Consider the following 15,773-nt stretch of genomic DNA (forward strand, 5'->3'; position numbering starts at 1 on the left):
TTTTTTTTTCCCCTTCGTGCCTAAGCGAATTGACTCTCATCCCCACAAGTTCCGACTAAGGAACCACCAAGAGAACGGCCACGGGCCGTCCCCTACTAGTACCCACCTACGCGCATTGCGCTACCATACTTATGGCTTAGTCGATCTCAGCCAAGCTTAGAAACATCCAGCAGTCGTTGCATTCTGTTTCAAACTTGTGCCAGTAATTGTTCGTGTGCGAGCAGGTCAGGTCGGCCGCAATCCCATAATTAAAAAGAATTCACCTCGGGAAAACAGGTTTCGACAATGCTCAGGCATCGACTAAACCTTGATCGTATATCCTACCATGTCATATAGCAACGGCTACACCAATGGCAGCTACAGGACCAATCGCTATGAAGATTTACAAGAGGATAGCGATTCATTGGGAGGCAGCCGGCAACGCCGTGCTGGAGGTTATGGAGGATTCTATGACGGCGCTCCCTCGGTCTCAGCAGAACCCCAGGCTCAGCCACCTCCACCCTCCTTTCGACGGCAAGGCACCGATCACTCAACTGGAGGAACGGGGCTATCGGTATCGAGAACAAGGGATATCGACGGTTATGATACAAGTAGGAGTCGTGACAGAGGAGCGCGTGGTCAGAACGGTGCAAGGCAGCATGGCAGTGGACCAGGAGGCAGACAGATTGAAGGTTAGTCACTGTTAGACGCCAAACAAAAGAGCAACAGAAAACACTCGGCGCATTTTTGCCATCTAATTGGACCCTACCTTGCTTTTGACAAGCATACCGATCCATGATTTACACATACGACTGATGCTTTTCTACAATCAGGAGTTCTCGACCACATACATGAAAACTGGGATATCATAACCAAGGATGACTGTGTGCCTGTCCATATCGCACTGCAGTTGATGGACTACAGCTCTCTTGGGCGCGGCAATGATTACCAAGACTTCCAACGGACAAATAGACACCTGCAGAAAGCGCTCAAGGCAATTGTGAACGGTCAGACTCTTCTCTTGGGTTAGAATACGTTATGCATTGGCTGAAGACTTTCAGAACACCATCAAGGTTTCAACAGCTCCATTGGAACTTTTCACAAGATACAGGCCAGCATCCAAGCATCGCAAGGCCGTGTCCGGTCATTGAGGGACTCAGTCCAAGGCGCAAAATCCAGTCTAATGGTCACGAAACCCGAGCTGAAAGGATTGGGCTCGTCTTCGCAGAAATATGACGATATGCTGCAGATCTTGGGACAGATTGAGAAGCTACAGTTGGTCCCTGAAAAGCTGGACGCTCGGATATCAGACAAGCATTTCCTACCCGCTGTTGATCTTCTACAAGATGCCTTGAGGATCATACGAAGATCCGACATGGAAAACATTGGTGCCTTGACAGATCTTCAGATTTATTTCAGTAACCAAGAGACCTCGTTGACTGACATACTTATCGAGGAGCTCCATGATCATCTTTATTTGAAGTCCCCTTATTGCCAAGACCGTTGGAACCCATATACTGGAGATTCGGCGAACATTAGCGCATCCGAAACAGGCAAGGTGTCGTTACCCAACACCTGGGGCAGGCCTTTGTATCGATTCTTGGACAATCTCGATACGACTTCGCCACTGGAAGACGATGCATCTCAAAACCCGGAGACCGACAGCTTTCACTACATCCACATGGTCATCGAGTCGTTGAATAAGCTGGGCCATTTAGATGTGGCGGTTGACCGCATGGAGCAGCGACTTCCCGTCGAGCTGTTTGCCATTGTCGATAGAACCAACCAAGAGGTCGATCTGCGCCACCCAGCGCATAAGCGTGCGCCGCTTAACCCCGAGAAAAAACTTCTTGGATCCACATGGAATGATACGACTGGTGGGAGCGTTATACTCAATGACCTTTTGTGGACACTGTTCTCCAAATTTGAAGCAATTGCTGAAGGACATCGGGCATTTCATGACGTTGTTGCAGGCATTGTGAAGCGGGAAAGACTAGGGCATCCCGAAAGTCTGACAAGGGGATTCAAAGAGATGTGGAAACTGTACCAAAGTGAGGTAGGACTTGTATCCCAGAAGAGAAAGCCTGTATCTCCGCTGATACATCTAGATGCGATCTTTGCTCCATGATTATTTGGCAACGGACGAAAATCCATCGTATAGGCTTGGTCGCCAGCCTGCCGCAGAAGCAAACATGTTCCACAAGAATCACCGAGAGAGAAACAAGGTACTCATCGTTCATCGGAATCCAAGGGTAGTGCTGACCAACTAAAGCGTGTCTTCAAATTGTCCGAGATAGATCAGAAGTCTGCCGATTTGGCCGCGGATCAACGAGATCTTGACCAAATACTCCAGGCTTCTGTACCCGGGCTAGTCTCTAAATCACAGAGGCGGTCTGGGGTTTTGCATAATAACACCAACGTCACCACTGATGGTCCGGTTGCGAGTCACAAGCTGCTTGTGGATCCCAATGTCTTCAACATTAGCTCTCTTCTCCCACCATCGTTGTCCTTCCTCCAGCGACTAAGAGATATCGTCCCTCATGACTCGGGTATCGCGATGAGCACACTGACCTCGTTCCTTGATGAGTTTCTCGTTAATGTGTTCCAACCTCAGCTCGAGGAGACTGTCACGGAGTCGTGTACTCAGTCGTTCGCTGAGCTTGATGCGTTTCAAAAAGATTCCCAATGGTCCCAGCACGCTGTTGTGCGGCCAATATTCAGAGCATGTCGCCGATAGCCTTCTTCTTCGATGACTTTGCTAACTTCTTCAGGGCACGTTTCATTTCTCCACGTTAATTAAGTCTTTCTGCAAATTGCTCGATACTATACCCCCTGATTTCGCTTCTACGCAATTAATAATTACACAAATGGTTGCTTATTACGATAAATGCTGTGAATGCTACAGAGGTATGCAAACCCCCAGGTCTTGCGGATGTATAGCTAAAAAGCTCTAGCTCTGGTCAGAAGGCCACAGCTACATGCACAGGATGAGGTGCGATTGAAGACCGCAGCCGCATTGGCAGACTCAGGAGACTTTCGGGAAGTTGCCGAGAAATTGTTGAAAGGCGTTGTCGAAGAGGAAGAACACGATCTTTTCCAGAAGGTATAGACAGATCATCTTTGACAATCCATTCCGCTGACGGTCCTTAGGAGGCCAAATTGCTCATCGCCAGGACCAATGAGGAGCCGCTAGATCCATTCGATATTATCTCCGATCGACGATCGGTCACAGCTCTCTGCTTAATGTACTCTAGCATGGTAAGCGTCTTTCTTTTTTTTTTACAAACAAGCGTGGCTTCAGAAGCACACTACTGACTGAGTTGTTGCAGCAATGGCTTGTAATCCAGTTCCAGCAGCTTCGACGCATTATCCCGGAGTCTTCGCGATCACACCGCGACTCAACGAAGCCTCAGCACACACGACAATTATCCCTTCTCAGTTCACCCCAGCGCGTCGACCCAAATACCCCTATATATCTCCCCATGACCCAGGAAACCGTCGAAGCTTTCGACAGCATCTTGGCCTCCATGCGTACGCTTGCTAGTACAGCCCTCTTGACCCTCCACATCGACATACGCCTAGGCGTAATCCACATGCTCACTCGGACACTTCATGCGCCTTACCTACTCGCCCAGCGAGCTCAGGATCCGGATCCTTCGATTCTCTCCCTCAACGCTGACCTCCTCTCGTTCGCCGACAATCTGACCACACATCTCGACACTCCAGCCCAACAATTCATCACCAATGGTCTTGCTCTGCTCATCGATACCTTACTTGTCTCCAACGCTTTCCAGATCACAGCAGGCATGAATGATCACGGATGCGGCAGGATGCATCTCAATATCTTGGTCCTTTCACAAAACCTAAAATCGATTGAGACGAGCAGCGATGACCATCGTAATGAGCTTGACCGCAGTGCGCGTTTCTATGATCTTTTCCTGGAGGGTGCAGACAGCATCGTGGAGCGAGCAAAGGACCGTGGCGGAGAGGGATTGGAAGGATTTGACCTTGAAGAATTGAAAGCGCTGGTGGAGCTGTGGTACAGAGATGGCATTGAGAGTGGAGCACGAGAGGTGCAAATCAAGAGTAGGAGGGAGTTGGGTGACAAGCTGTTGGTGCTCAGTGAATGTTTATGGAATAGGTAATCGGTCGAAAGAAGGATTCAAGGAATGCACGTATTCTCACAGCGCAACGCGTTTTTCGGCCGACGCTTTCGCCAACTTTTCCGCTGCCGTACCAATGCACTAACCACTTGATTATTGTACGAACGAACCGCATCACCATCAACCCGGCGCTCACCAAGCCAGATCCCACCGCGTCGGTACCAAATGTGCTTGTCGCGCCAATCCATCGCCAAAGCGATCTCCATCAAGCCGGCAGCAGGCCTCCAGACTACTACTCCTATCAAGCAGGTTCGAAATGGGGGCCCGAAGCCGCAGTCCGGGATGTCTTGCCGCGGAATCGGAAACGGTTGTTCCTGTCACATGTGCAAGGGTGTTTTCTCATGGGTTGGAGTTCGATCGTCCCTGCACTTTCCGTTGGCCAACTTCTAGATCTTCTACTTGCGTATTCATGGGCATGTCCTACTCGGGTGTGTTTCATGAGCGAAATACAGAGTGTCTACTAAGATTTCTACCCCAATACAAACAGCTGGACCTACCTATCTATCCATTTTCTCCCCGCTACCACCCTCTCCCCGCCATCTTTTCGCCCTCTGCCATTCTCCCGACATTCAGGCCCACCATCGCCTCTCCCAGCCCTCCACTAACCTCAGCCAACACGGCCGGGTCCTTGAAGTGGGTCACCGCCTGCACGATAGCGTTCGCCCTCTTGGCCGCATTCCCACTCTTGAAGATCCCGCTGCCTACAAAGACACCATCGCACCCGAGCTGCATCATCAACGCCGCATCCGCCGGCGTCGCCACACCGCCAGCCGCGAAATTGACCACCGGCAAGCGTCCCAGCTGCGCCGTCTCCTTCAGAAGCCGAAAAGGCGCATTCAACTCCTTTGCATAACCCCTGAGCTCCATGTCGCTCATCCCCCTCGCCTTGTTGATCTCCGTCGTCACGGTCCGCATGTGCCTCACGGCCTCCACCACGTCCCCCGTCCCCGCTTCGCCCTTCGTCCTGATCATCGCCGCCCCCTCGTCGATCCTCCTCAGCGCCTCCCCCAGACCCCGACACCCGCACACAAACGGCGTCCTGAACGCGTGCTTCTCCACGTGGAAGGCATTGTCCGCCGGCGTCAGCACCTCGCTTTCGTCGATGTAGTCGACCCCCAGCTCCTGCAGGATCTGGCACTCGACGAAGTGGCCGATGCGGGCCTTGGCCATGACGGGGATGGTGACGGCGTCCATGATCTCGGTGACGAGCTGCGGGTCGGACATGCGGGCGACGCCGCCCTGGGCGCGGATGTCGGCGGGGACGCGCTCGAGGGCCATGACGGCGCAGGCGCCGGCTTCTTCGGCGATGCGGGCTTGGTCGGCGTTGACGACGTCCATGATGACGCCCCCTTTGAACATCTTTGCCAAGCCGTCTTTGACGGTGAAGTTTGGGGAGGTGTCTTGGGTGCTGGTGTGGGGCGAGGGAGCATCGTCTCGATTTGAGGTTGAGGCGGGTGTGGGGGCGTTGTCTTGGGTTGGGGTGGAGGTAGAGGGAGCGACGAGAGTGGAGGGGGAGTCATTGATGGCCATGTTGTGTGAGGTGGATGAGCTGTAGGAAAATGGGTTTGGTTGAAGAATGAATGCTTGAATTCTTGTTCAGAGTGATGAGCGCTGAAATGGAGATGTCTTGATGAAAAAGTCTTTGTGTGACTTGGGGAATTTTCGCCACACGGATGGAAGAGGGTAGACTGTGAAAGACGCTGATGAAATGCCGGTATCTTAGCAGTTCAATGCAAAAGAATGGTTGAAAAGCTTGCCTCCAAATTGAATGCAGTAAACAGATATAAAGAAGATATTCTACCAGATCTATGTGTCAGAGGAGAGGAAGCACAGAGTCGATGACCCTCTCAATCAAAACCAAAGCCCCCGAAAATCGGAGAAAATGTTTTCCTCGGAATGCGGCTAGCCTCGGCCCAGCGATAATCTTGCATTATCTTAGCGCCAATCCCATCATCCCCGACTCCCGAGCGCGCTAGTCAATGTCATCACCGCGTCGAGCTGAAGCTCCCTCACTGCCTACCTACCTTATCCCAGCACCAGTTACCCCAAACAGCGGCACCGATTGACCTCCGGACCCCATTCTCACCAACCATCCTCCCTCGAGCTCCCTCTTCACCGCCTCTCCAACCCCCCCACCAAACCGAACCAAACCAAATCGACCAACTCAATGGCATCATTCCTCCCCCCCCCGATCCCGTCCCCTCTTCTCCCTCACCCTTGGCCTCGGCCTCTCCTCCCTCTACGCATCGCAGGCCCTCTACCGGCAAACCCCGCGCCTGTGCGAAGGCCCGGGCGCGACACCGTTGACGACGGTCTCGGAGAGCTTCAAGGCGTATTCCCGCGATGCGAAGGTGCCCGTCTTCAAGGATGGGAGGCCGAACCCACGGGCGTACAGGCAGATTAGTGCGGGGAGTATTGTTGGTATGTGAGAGCTTGTGTTTCGGATGTGGGGGGGGGGGAGTAGTCGTTGGGATCGAGCAGGAGACGTCGTCGGGTCAGAGGAAACTTTGGGTGGGGGTATGGCTAATGCGCTGGTGATGATAGGTTTGCTGGGGGGCGTGGCTGTGAGTACGTTTTCGAAGACGTTGGCGATGCTGTTCGGGTTGCTGGTGTTTGGTGTGCAGGTATGTCGCTGCGCGCGCAAGGAAAAGAGACACGGAAGGCTGATATTTGCACAGTATATGGCGTCGCAAGGATATAACATCATACCGACAACGAAGCTACAACGGTATGTGAAGGGAATAGATCTGAGATCAGCAGTAGAAGATAATGTGGCATTCAAGCTCAGCTTTGGGTTGACCTTTGCGTTGGCATCGCTGGCGTCATTTTGATATGTAAGATATAGTGGGCACAAGCATTGAATGAACTTTGGTATCTTGCGAAAGCGCCATCGCTATGCCTTTAACCCTCTTGCAGCAAAGCTTCTGCACAGTTGGAATAGATATCACGATGCGTATGCAAACTCCGCTCCCCGACACGCTATCCAGAAGTCTTTGACCGCGGAATTGGTTGCTCTAGCTCCTCTCAGGCTAAATGGTTTTCTTCAGCGTACATCTAGGCGAACCAGACGTGGGAATGCTTACTTGATGATCTTCTGTAGCCAGATTCGCTTTTCCGTCGATCCCACTTTTTGGCTTGGGAAATCCTCGCTGCTCAGCGCATTCGAAAGCCACATCTTTGCCTGGGGTTGTGCAAAGATCAGCTTTTTCAGTGGTTCGGCCAGAACGTCTAACTCGCTGCGTGCTGCTTCTCCGCCAATGTTTCGGACTAAAAGGTGGCACAGCTGCGGTCCGTACTGTTGCGTGACAGCTGCAGCGAACATGGCGACCTCTCCTGACACTTCGAAATTTTGGACGAAGGTGGCCTACATCCATCGTCAAACTAAATGACTTGGAGACAGGAGTGAATGCTCACCCAGAAGTGAGCCGCAGCCCGCTTGGGCATGATCTCTGCCGCTGTAAGGGCCTTGAGGGTGAAATCAAAGAGCCCCTGGATATTCTGCGTATTCATCATGCAATCAAGATAGTGCGGGACCATCTTGTCCGCTAGGTCGATCCCACTCGAAGCGACCTCTGGATCCGACGAAGGTTCACCTGGAATTTCACATCAGCGATGAGCGCCGTGAATGACACGTTCATTCGTATGCTTACCACCCATCAGATGGATTACACCGAGTAGGTATTCCAGGAATGCAGAAGCAGCACTCTTGACTGTGCTTTCTGGCTCGTGGACTTGCCTGCTGAGCATCGCACAAGCCGTGTCCAGGACATAGTCTAATCGTGCGGTATCCAGTTTGCTGGCGAGCACCAAGTCCACAGTCACTTTGGGTGGAAATACGAATAACCCAGGGGCACTCTCTTTGTAGCCAGACCTGAGTATCTGACAACTTGCTTCCACGACATCACTGTTCCATCTCATCAGGCCTGTTACTGTCTCCATTATTTGGACCACTTTCGCTTGCAACGAAGCACCTGGACCTTTCGCCCAGTAGACCGACTGAGGGGCATCTCCGTCAAGATCGATAACGGCATTATCTGGTGCTCTTAGGGCTTTCCCCATGCTCGCCAAGCACTTCAAGGCACAAACCCCGCTAGCTTGGAATTCTTCAGCTTGAGAAGCCTCCATGAATTTGATGCAGTCGTTCACGTCCCTTTCGACGAATTCAACCAGCGTTGACAGTGACCCGTATTTATCCTCGTCCCTTGGAATCGCTTGAACGATTGCTGCGATTCCACCAATAACTTTTTCTTTCGTGTAGACCTCGGCAGTAGCCCATGTCAGGAGAACCTCGTATTGGTGCAGGAAGGCACCAAGCTCTGGTATCAAGACCTGGCGACATGACGAACAACTCGACAGGATAGCGTTTGCTGCAACGCTCGCCAATGCAGGGGCTTTCAAGGACTCGAAGAGGAAGTTCAACATAGCGGGTAGGTATTCGAAATGACGTTCAAAGAAGGCCGTGTACTTGGTGATCATGTTCACAGCCGTTTGCCTTGTCTTGGCCGGAATAGGCTCGACCGTACTGCTCATATCAGCGAAAAGTGAGGAGCCGAAAAGTCTGGATAGCATAGTATCGACCGAGTCTTCGTCCGAGGTCGAGCCTGAAAGTGCATTGAGGCAGAACAGCGTAGCTTCCAGATGGAGCCAAGCACGGTCCTCGAGTGATTGCAGAGCAAGCCGTGCAAGATTCTCGAAGACATCTACACCCAAGAGGGTATAGGAGGACTGGAGTAGATCTTGAACGTCCGCTCGAAAGGCCTTGAAGCCGGCGCGAGCGTCGGAATCCCAAGAGGCTGCCACTTCGTGGGGAGGTATCCGGATCTTTACCCAAGAGGCTTCAATGACTTCTACAACGCGCTGCCGGGCACTGTCCATCCAGGCTGGCTTCTCTTCTCCAGCGGCAAAAAGCGAGTCAATGAGGAATTCTGTATAGGTCATCCAGAATTCAAGAGCTTGAGCGCATATCTCGTCTTCAGCCCCCGCATATCCCTCACACCTCAACAACTCTAGAAGCTGATGCACGATTTGGCTTAGCAAAGGGTCCTCTGACTTCTTCGCCAAATCTTGAACAGTTGCATCTCCGTACGCTAGCAAAAACCTGGCAAAAGATAATGCTTCGGGGTCGTAATCGCCTCCTTTGAGCCCCGAGACAATCTGTCGGGCCCGAGTAGACGCAAGTAACGTCGACAGGGACTCGAGATCACCAGCAGTAAGAAAGGCTGAAAAGTTAGTCAGAACATCGGTGAAGAGTTCGACGGTCACATCATATGAATTTTCATGATGTAAGGCCTGTATTGCCAAGGGCGTAAGTGATCTGAGTGGTGCTAATTCCAAAGCTTTGTCGATCCATGCTCGGTGTGCATACATGACCCATGACTAGGAAGAGTCAGCAAGGCATGCATAGAGGGAAAGATGATACAAACTTGAAAGCATTTCACACTCTCTTCGGTGATTTTCACGTCTTGGCCTGGTGTGATGGTCATTGAACAGTTTAGTATAGCCACTGCATCTCCAATATTCGAAGAAACCCTCTCATGGTATTTGTGCCTACGAGGTTTCGGTCAGCATCAACGATGGGTCACGATGGAAAGTACGTAGTAGTACGTCTGGATGCTGGTGGCATTCGTTTTGCCAACTTCTTCTACAAGACCCCCAGCAAACCACAGTGTGGCCATTAGACAAGGTAGGCTGAGCTTAGCGGCTACTGGGCCTGTCTCAGGCCCTTGACTAAGCGTATCGCTGGGAATGACATGTCCTTCATTGAAGCTTAGAACGAGGTGTCTAATACATTGCTTCCATCTACCCGCAGGCCGTAGATAGTAGGCTATCAGTGAGGAGCACAGCTTTCTGATAACCAGCTGGGATTCTCCGGCGTTGACGAGTCGAATGAGCCATTCTATGAGTCTGTCCAAGAGTAACGTTGCATCGGCGTCACTTAAGGAGTTCCTGGTAGCGGATAAGCCTTCGTCCTGGCCATCTAAAACGTAGAAAACCCTTGCCAGTCCTGGTTGATCTTAATAGTAAATGTCAGGGCGCCAAAGAAGCGAACTTTCTCATCTTGGCTTTGAAGAAGCGCATCGGCGAATTGCCAGCCTTGTTGCGATCTTTGTAGCTTTTGCAGAGCATTTTGTATCCTCGAAATTTCCTGCGGCGAACCTGGTTGGTATAACTTCTGAACAAGCTGGTATATGAGAAAGCTATTAGCTTTCGTAAGATCTAAATGACAGGATCAGCACACCTTCTCTGCGTCTGCAAATGTATGGGGCTCGATCGATTGAGCCCCCCTCTCTCCGTTCAGAGTCATGGCAACAGAGAAAGCAGAAGAGATGATATGGACGAATAGTTTCTTATCATTTGAAAAAGACCGCGCATACGCAGATCCTGTTGCACGAAGGAGCCAAGACCGCAACCTCTTGGAGTAGGAAAAGGCTGCTTGGGAAACACTTGATTGACAAAGGAGATGTAGAAACTTCGAGCGTTAGTATACCGACGAGGAGGCATTCGAAATCCAGCATATTCTGTTAAACATTTGTAGGTCTTTGCCAGTGTAATGAAGTGAATGGCAGTAAAGATGTTGATATAAACTAGACCTAATTTGGAAGGATGCACGCTAACCAACTTAAGATTAGTCTCCTCTTCCAATATTTTTCGCATGCCTTCCTTCACCTTCGCCCACCTACTATTACCTCAAGGCCCCGAACCGAAGACAACATCCAGGTACTCCAATTCGACTCAATGAAGCAGTATCTCCTCTCTCAAACGTTCCTCAAAAATAGTGGCCTTGCTTCAAATGTATCAGGAAGAACAAAACACGCTCGCTATGTTGTTGCAGCAACGTCGGCAACGACCGCCTTTAGTCTTTACAGCATGAAAGAGACATCTGTATGTTCAAGGATTAATACTTTATATCCTTAGTTCGAATTGTGCATTCTTGAGAGAGCCCCACCATCTATCAGGATCTCCGGTCTGCTCTTTTCAGCTGCCCGATGAGGCCTTCTATGTCATTGGAAATCTGTGTTGCTTCTTTCACACAGCAGCTTTGGCCTTCTACGTGCTGTTGATTGGACACTATGCACCTCAACGTCATTCAAGACGTAGCTACGTCTCCGTTGTATGTTCTTTACTATGTTGTATGAGTGGCTGTTGGAGGCTTCGCAGTACAATCATGTATGGCTGAGCTCATAACTACTTAGAGGCCTGGATTGTGCACAGTCTTGAAATGTGTGTTACGGATTCAATGGGGTGTTCGGGCGCCGCCAAAGTTTCGGTGCAGCCATACGACTGGCTTTGAAGAATGAGCTCATTTACAGTTGGCTGCCTTCACGCCTCTTAATTACGGAGTGGAGATGTGCACAGCCAGCACGCCTATTTCTGTACAGAAGAACGAAAGCAGTACGCCGTGTCAGCTCTGGCGATTCGAAGTCTGGACCGTTTGCACCTCAAACGTGCGCACGCTAAGCCAATGAAGTTCGTTGGCTGACAGATTGCCACCACAACGCGAACGCGTAACCAAAACAATCAACGGCATACTAGAGGTGGATTTATGACTGGCAGAAGATTGTAAAACAAAGCGTAGCCCTTGCGGGCAGGATGCGGGAACATCGCCGACGGCGTTGCACTGCCTTACATCGATTTACCCGGTATGATCAAGCATTGATATCCAGAGCGACGTATACACCTTTGATTGCTAACGGTCAAGTGCAGACGCAAGGTTGTCGTATCGTATTTGCAGAAGCCCCCTTGAGGCTACATGATTTTTACACAACGTGACACAGCAGCACCTGCCTCATGACCCAACCTCGTCAGTGAAAGATGGGGATATCCTTCATCATATACAAGTGGTGTCTTCGGAATAGCAATCAAAACCCCCAGTGATACAGACTTTGATCAAAGCACATATTTTAATCTAGTTCAAGATGCTTCTAAGGAAGGCAAGGAGTCAACATGCATCCAGCCAACATAAGACGATGCTCACCGTGTCTAGCTACTCGTCGGTTCTTCCCTCCTGGCTCCCACTCTTTCTGGCCCTGCCCCTGCCCCTTCGAACTTGCAGTCTCTACTCATGGCCAAGGTGGACGATGGTGTCGTTGCCGTGACTTCCGTTAATGACCAAGACGGGCTTCCTATGCATAATCAAGCTCAGCGCCACAGCAGCCTTTCACGTATCGAGGCTTATCGCTATCACAATACAACGCAAACCACGGACCCAGGTGGAGGAAAAGTAACGAATAGCGGCATTGGCGTACCGTCTGTCAACAACCTGGACGGCATACTCATAGATTACTACACACAATACAACGGCAATGGCTCAACGGATCATGGCTGGCCTGCAAAGGACAAATGGATATCGTTCATGGATATGTGCGTTCCATGAAACCGTTCCATCACTAGTTGACGTTTTATTGAAAAACGTCCAGGTTCAACAACAGCAGATGGCACATGGAAAGGTCGTGCCACCAATTTAACGTCGACCTCAACACCCACCAGGAAATCATAGACATGTACGAAGCCATCCAGTTCGTCGCCGCTGCCACATTTGTCGACCACCGCTTCATCCTTGCGGTAATAATGCAAGAATCTGGCGGCTGTGTCCGCGCCCCTACATCCAATTACGGAGTCCCGAATCCGGGCATCATGCAAGACCATAACGGCACGGCCTCTTGTAACAACGGGAAGACGCAGAAACCCTGCCCGGGGGAGACGATTACGCAAATGGTTCAAGAGGGGACGGGCGGAACTACGTGGGGTGATGGACTGGCGCAGTGTCTGAATCAAGCTGGCACGTCGGATGTTTCTGCGTTTTACAGGGCGGCGAGGAAATATAATTCTGGGTCTATCGATGACTCAGGGGATCTGGGGAAAGGGATAGCGACGCATTGTTATGCTTCGGACATTGCGAATCGTCTTACGGGGTGGGTGCAGTATCCGAGAAACTGCACGCTTGACCGTTGAGGTTGTGCGAATTGTATGGGTACTTGTTTTGGAGCTTAGCTTTTGCGTGAATACTTGCTTGTTGAACCGGTTAGGCAAAATTTCGCATATACAGATTAGTATCTTGAGCAATGTCAAACTAATTGATTCGCCATCACTTTAGCAAAGCCTAAGATTATTGAGACGCGCGGTTCACGTTGGCCTAATCAGGCTAGCCTGATGCTGATTTCCTCACACCTGTTTCCATCAAACAATTCTTATCCTACACCGGTAATGCTCTTGTCTCGACTTCTACCTCGTCGACTCCTATCTAGCTCTTCATTGACTTGCCCGCCTAAGCTCCGCCTTTGGAGATCGTTTTTTAGTACAAGGGTTCTTGCCATCGACACCTTGGACATGGAGACTGTAAACACAACGGAGCGCCTGAAAAGCCTTCGACATCTTATGTCCGAGAATAAGATCGATGTATATAGTATGATCTGAAGAGTATTTTTTTCTTGGAAGAACTTGAATCTCATCTTTTTCAAGTTGTGCCCTCCGAAGATAGCCATCAGTCTGAATACATTGCACCTTGTGATGCCCGTCGAGGTCAGAATGATGATACACCGTGTTTGAATGTCTAGCTTATCTTGATAGCATACATATGCGGCTTCTCTGGTTCTGCGGGGACAGCTGTGATTACCCATGACAAAGCCGCCATGGCCACTGATGGACGATACTTCAACCAAGCTTCGAAACAGCTTGACTCCAATTGGGAGTTGTTGAAACAAGGTCTAGAGGAGGTTCCAACGTGGCAAGAGTGGTCAGATTGCCGGGACAATCTTCTTGACCCTTCGGAATTTTGACCTGCTACAGGACAGCCGACCAATCTGACGGCAACAAGACCGTAGGCGTAGACCCAACGGTAATCACAGCTCGTATGGAAACTCCCGAACGTGATGATGCAGACGGGCAACCTAACACCATGCAGCTGATGCCCGAAAGCTGGCAGAGAAGATCGAGAAGAAAGGCGGTGCTGGTCTTTGTGGAGTCAAGACGAATCTAGTCGACCATGTATGGGGCGACAGCCGCCCTCCGCGACCGAAGGAGAAGGTCAGGACACTGCCATTGGAATTTACAGGCAAGAATTTTGAGGAAAAGATTGAAGACCTCAGAAAAGAGCTCGAAAAGAAGAAGAGCGCTGGTCTCATTGTTTGTATGTGCTCGCGGTCAGATCGATGTCGTTGGCGAGATGGTACTAATAATGATTTCAGCTATGTTGGATGAAGTTGCATGGCTCTATAATCTTCGAGGAAATGAGTATGCCAATTGATCCAAGAGGCCACTTGAAGCGAGGATGCTGATTGAACTACAGCATTCCTTATAATCCGGTATTTTTCTCATACGCTATCATCACACCTGCGACTGCTACTCTCTACGTCGATTCCGAAAAATTCAGCCCCGATGTAGAATCTCATCTTGGAGACAAAGTCCAAGTCAGACCCTACAATGCGATCTTGGAAGACACCAAGACGCTGAGTCTAAAGCCAGAGATAGAACAAAGTATGGAGACGAACATTGCGGAGAAGCAGTCTAAGGAGCCAAAACGGAAGTTCATGATCTCAACCAAAGCATCATGGGCTCTGAGTCTAGAGCTAGGCGGAGAAAACGAGGTGGAAGAACTGCGAAGTCTAGTAGGTGATGCCAAGGCGGTCAAGAACAAGACTGAGCTAGAAGGGATGCGAGCTTGTCATGTTCGAGACGGAGCAGCGTTGAGCGAGTACTTTGCATGGCTAGAAGAAGAACTGGTAGGAAAGGGGACAGAACTAGATGAGGTCCAGGCAGCCGACAAGCTTGAATCAATACGGGCGTAAGTCGTGAATTGTTCAATCGAAAAGGATGCTGTCTAATAAGAAATGCATCAGGACCAAGCGCAACTTCGCCGGCCTCTCCTTCGACACCATCTCCTCCACAGGCGCCAACGCAGCCGTCATCCACTACAAACCCGAACCGGGCAACTGCTCCGTCATCGACCCCAAGGCCGTCTACCTCTGCGATTCTGGCGCTCAGTACCTTGACGGCACGACCGACACAACGCGTACCTTGCATTTCGGCACCCCAACGGACATGGAACGGAAGTCATACACCTTGGTCCTGAAAGGCGTCATAGCTCTCGACACCGCCGTGTTCCCCAAAGGTACATCCGGCTTCGCGCTAGACACCCTCGCTCGCCAGTTCCTCTGGGGGGAGGGCCTCGACTACCGACACGGCACCGGTCACGGCGTTGGATCTTACCTCAATGTCCACGAAGGTCCCATCGGAGTCGGCACTCGCATCCAATACAGCGAAGTGCCCCTCTCGGCCGGCAACGTGCTGTCCGATGAGCCGGGCTACTACGAGGACGGCAACTTTGGCATCCGGATCGAAAACATCATCATGGCGAAGGAAGTGGAGACGAAGCATCATTTCGGAGACAAGCCGTATCTGGGATTCGAGCATGTGACCATGGTGCCGATGTGTCGGAGGTTGATCGATGTGGAGTTGCTGAGTGGGAAGGAGAGGGAGTGGATTGACGACTATCACAAAGAGGTTATGGGGAAGACGAAGGGGTTTTTCGAGGGGGATGAGAGGACGATGAAGTGGCTGGAGAGGGAGACTGCTGCGCTCTAGTAGGAGTTCTGAGTAGCCCTTTGCTCATTGACCAGACATGTCGGATTCTAG

The 15,773-nt window shown here is 50.9% G+C and overlaps 6 protein-coding genes across 6 annotated transcripts; 3 read left to right on the plus strand and 3 right to left on the minus strand.

Moving 5' to 3' along the window:
- Positions 1–325: 325 nt before the first annotated feature.
- Positions 326–4,124, plus strand: HO173_000399 (uncharacterized protein; the record flags this gene model as incomplete). Its single annotated transcript, XM_037302349.1, has 9 exons — positions 326–671; positions 813–986; positions 1,041–2,035; positions 2,088–2,204; positions 2,252–2,701; positions 2,751–2,886; positions 2,934–3,082; positions 3,130–3,237; positions 3,309–4,124. The coding sequence occupies 9 exons, from the start codon at positions 326–328 to the stop codon at positions 4,122–4,124; spliced, it is 3,291 nt and encodes a 1,096-aa protein (XP_037170928.1).
- A 537-nt stretch (positions 4,125–4,661) lies between these two features.
- HO173_000400 (uncharacterized protein) lies at positions 4,662–5,672 on the minus strand (the record flags this gene model as incomplete). The annotated part of the gene is made up of 1 exon (XM_037302350.1): positions 4,662–5,672. One exon carries the CDS (start codon positions 5,670–5,672, stop codon positions 4,662–4,664), a length of 1,011 nt encoding a protein of 336 aa, XP_037170929.1.
- A 727-nt stretch (positions 5,673–6,399) lies between these two features.
- On the minus strand, positions 6,400–6,849 carry HO173_000401 (uncharacterized protein; the record flags this gene model as incomplete). Its single annotated transcript, XM_037302351.1, has 1 exon — positions 6,400–6,849. The coding sequence occupies one exon, from the start codon at positions 6,847–6,849 to the stop codon at positions 6,400–6,402; it is 450 nt and encodes a 149-aa protein (XP_037170930.1).
- A 237-nt stretch (positions 6,850–7,086) lies between these two features.
- On the minus strand, positions 7,087–10,446 carry HO173_000402 (uncharacterized protein; the record flags this gene model as incomplete). The annotated part of the gene is made up of 8 exons (XM_037302352.1): positions 7,087–7,171; positions 7,226–7,506; positions 7,557–7,735; positions 7,793–9,518; positions 9,566–9,689; positions 9,747–10,088; positions 10,136–10,323; positions 10,381–10,446. The coding sequence occupies 8 exons, from the start codon at positions 10,444–10,446 to the stop codon at positions 7,087–7,089; spliced, it is 2,991 nt and encodes a 996-aa protein (XP_037170931.1).
- A 1,612-nt stretch (positions 10,447–12,058) lies between these two features.
- HO173_000403 (uncharacterized protein) lies at positions 12,059–13,094 on the plus strand (the record flags this gene model as incomplete). The annotated part of the gene is made up of 3 exons (XM_037302353.1): positions 12,059–12,073; positions 12,127–12,503; positions 12,560–13,094. 3 exons carry the CDS (start codon positions 12,059–12,061, stop codon positions 13,092–13,094), a joined length of 927 nt encoding a protein of 308 aa, XP_037170932.1.
- Positions 13,095–13,771: 677 nt separating this feature from the next.
- On the plus strand, positions 13,772–15,722 carry HO173_000404 (uncharacterized protein; the record flags this gene model as incomplete). Its single annotated transcript, XM_037302354.1, has 6 exons — positions 13,772–13,875; positions 13,929–13,990; positions 14,044–14,268; positions 14,327–14,372; positions 14,428–14,922; positions 14,978–15,722. The coding sequence occupies 6 exons, from the start codon at positions 13,772–13,774 to the stop codon at positions 15,720–15,722; spliced, it is 1,677 nt and encodes a 558-aa protein (XP_037170933.1).
- Between the last annotated feature and the right edge of the window lie 51 nt (positions 15,723–15,773).

The sequence above is a fragment of the Letharia columbiana genome (genome assembly GCF_014066305.1).
Source record: "Letharia columbiana isolate WasteWater2 chromosome Unknown Sc0000000_s0, whole genome shotgun sequence".
Lineage (NCBI taxonomy): Eukaryota > Fungi > Ascomycota > Lecanoromycetes > Lecanorales > Parmeliaceae > Letharia > Letharia columbiana.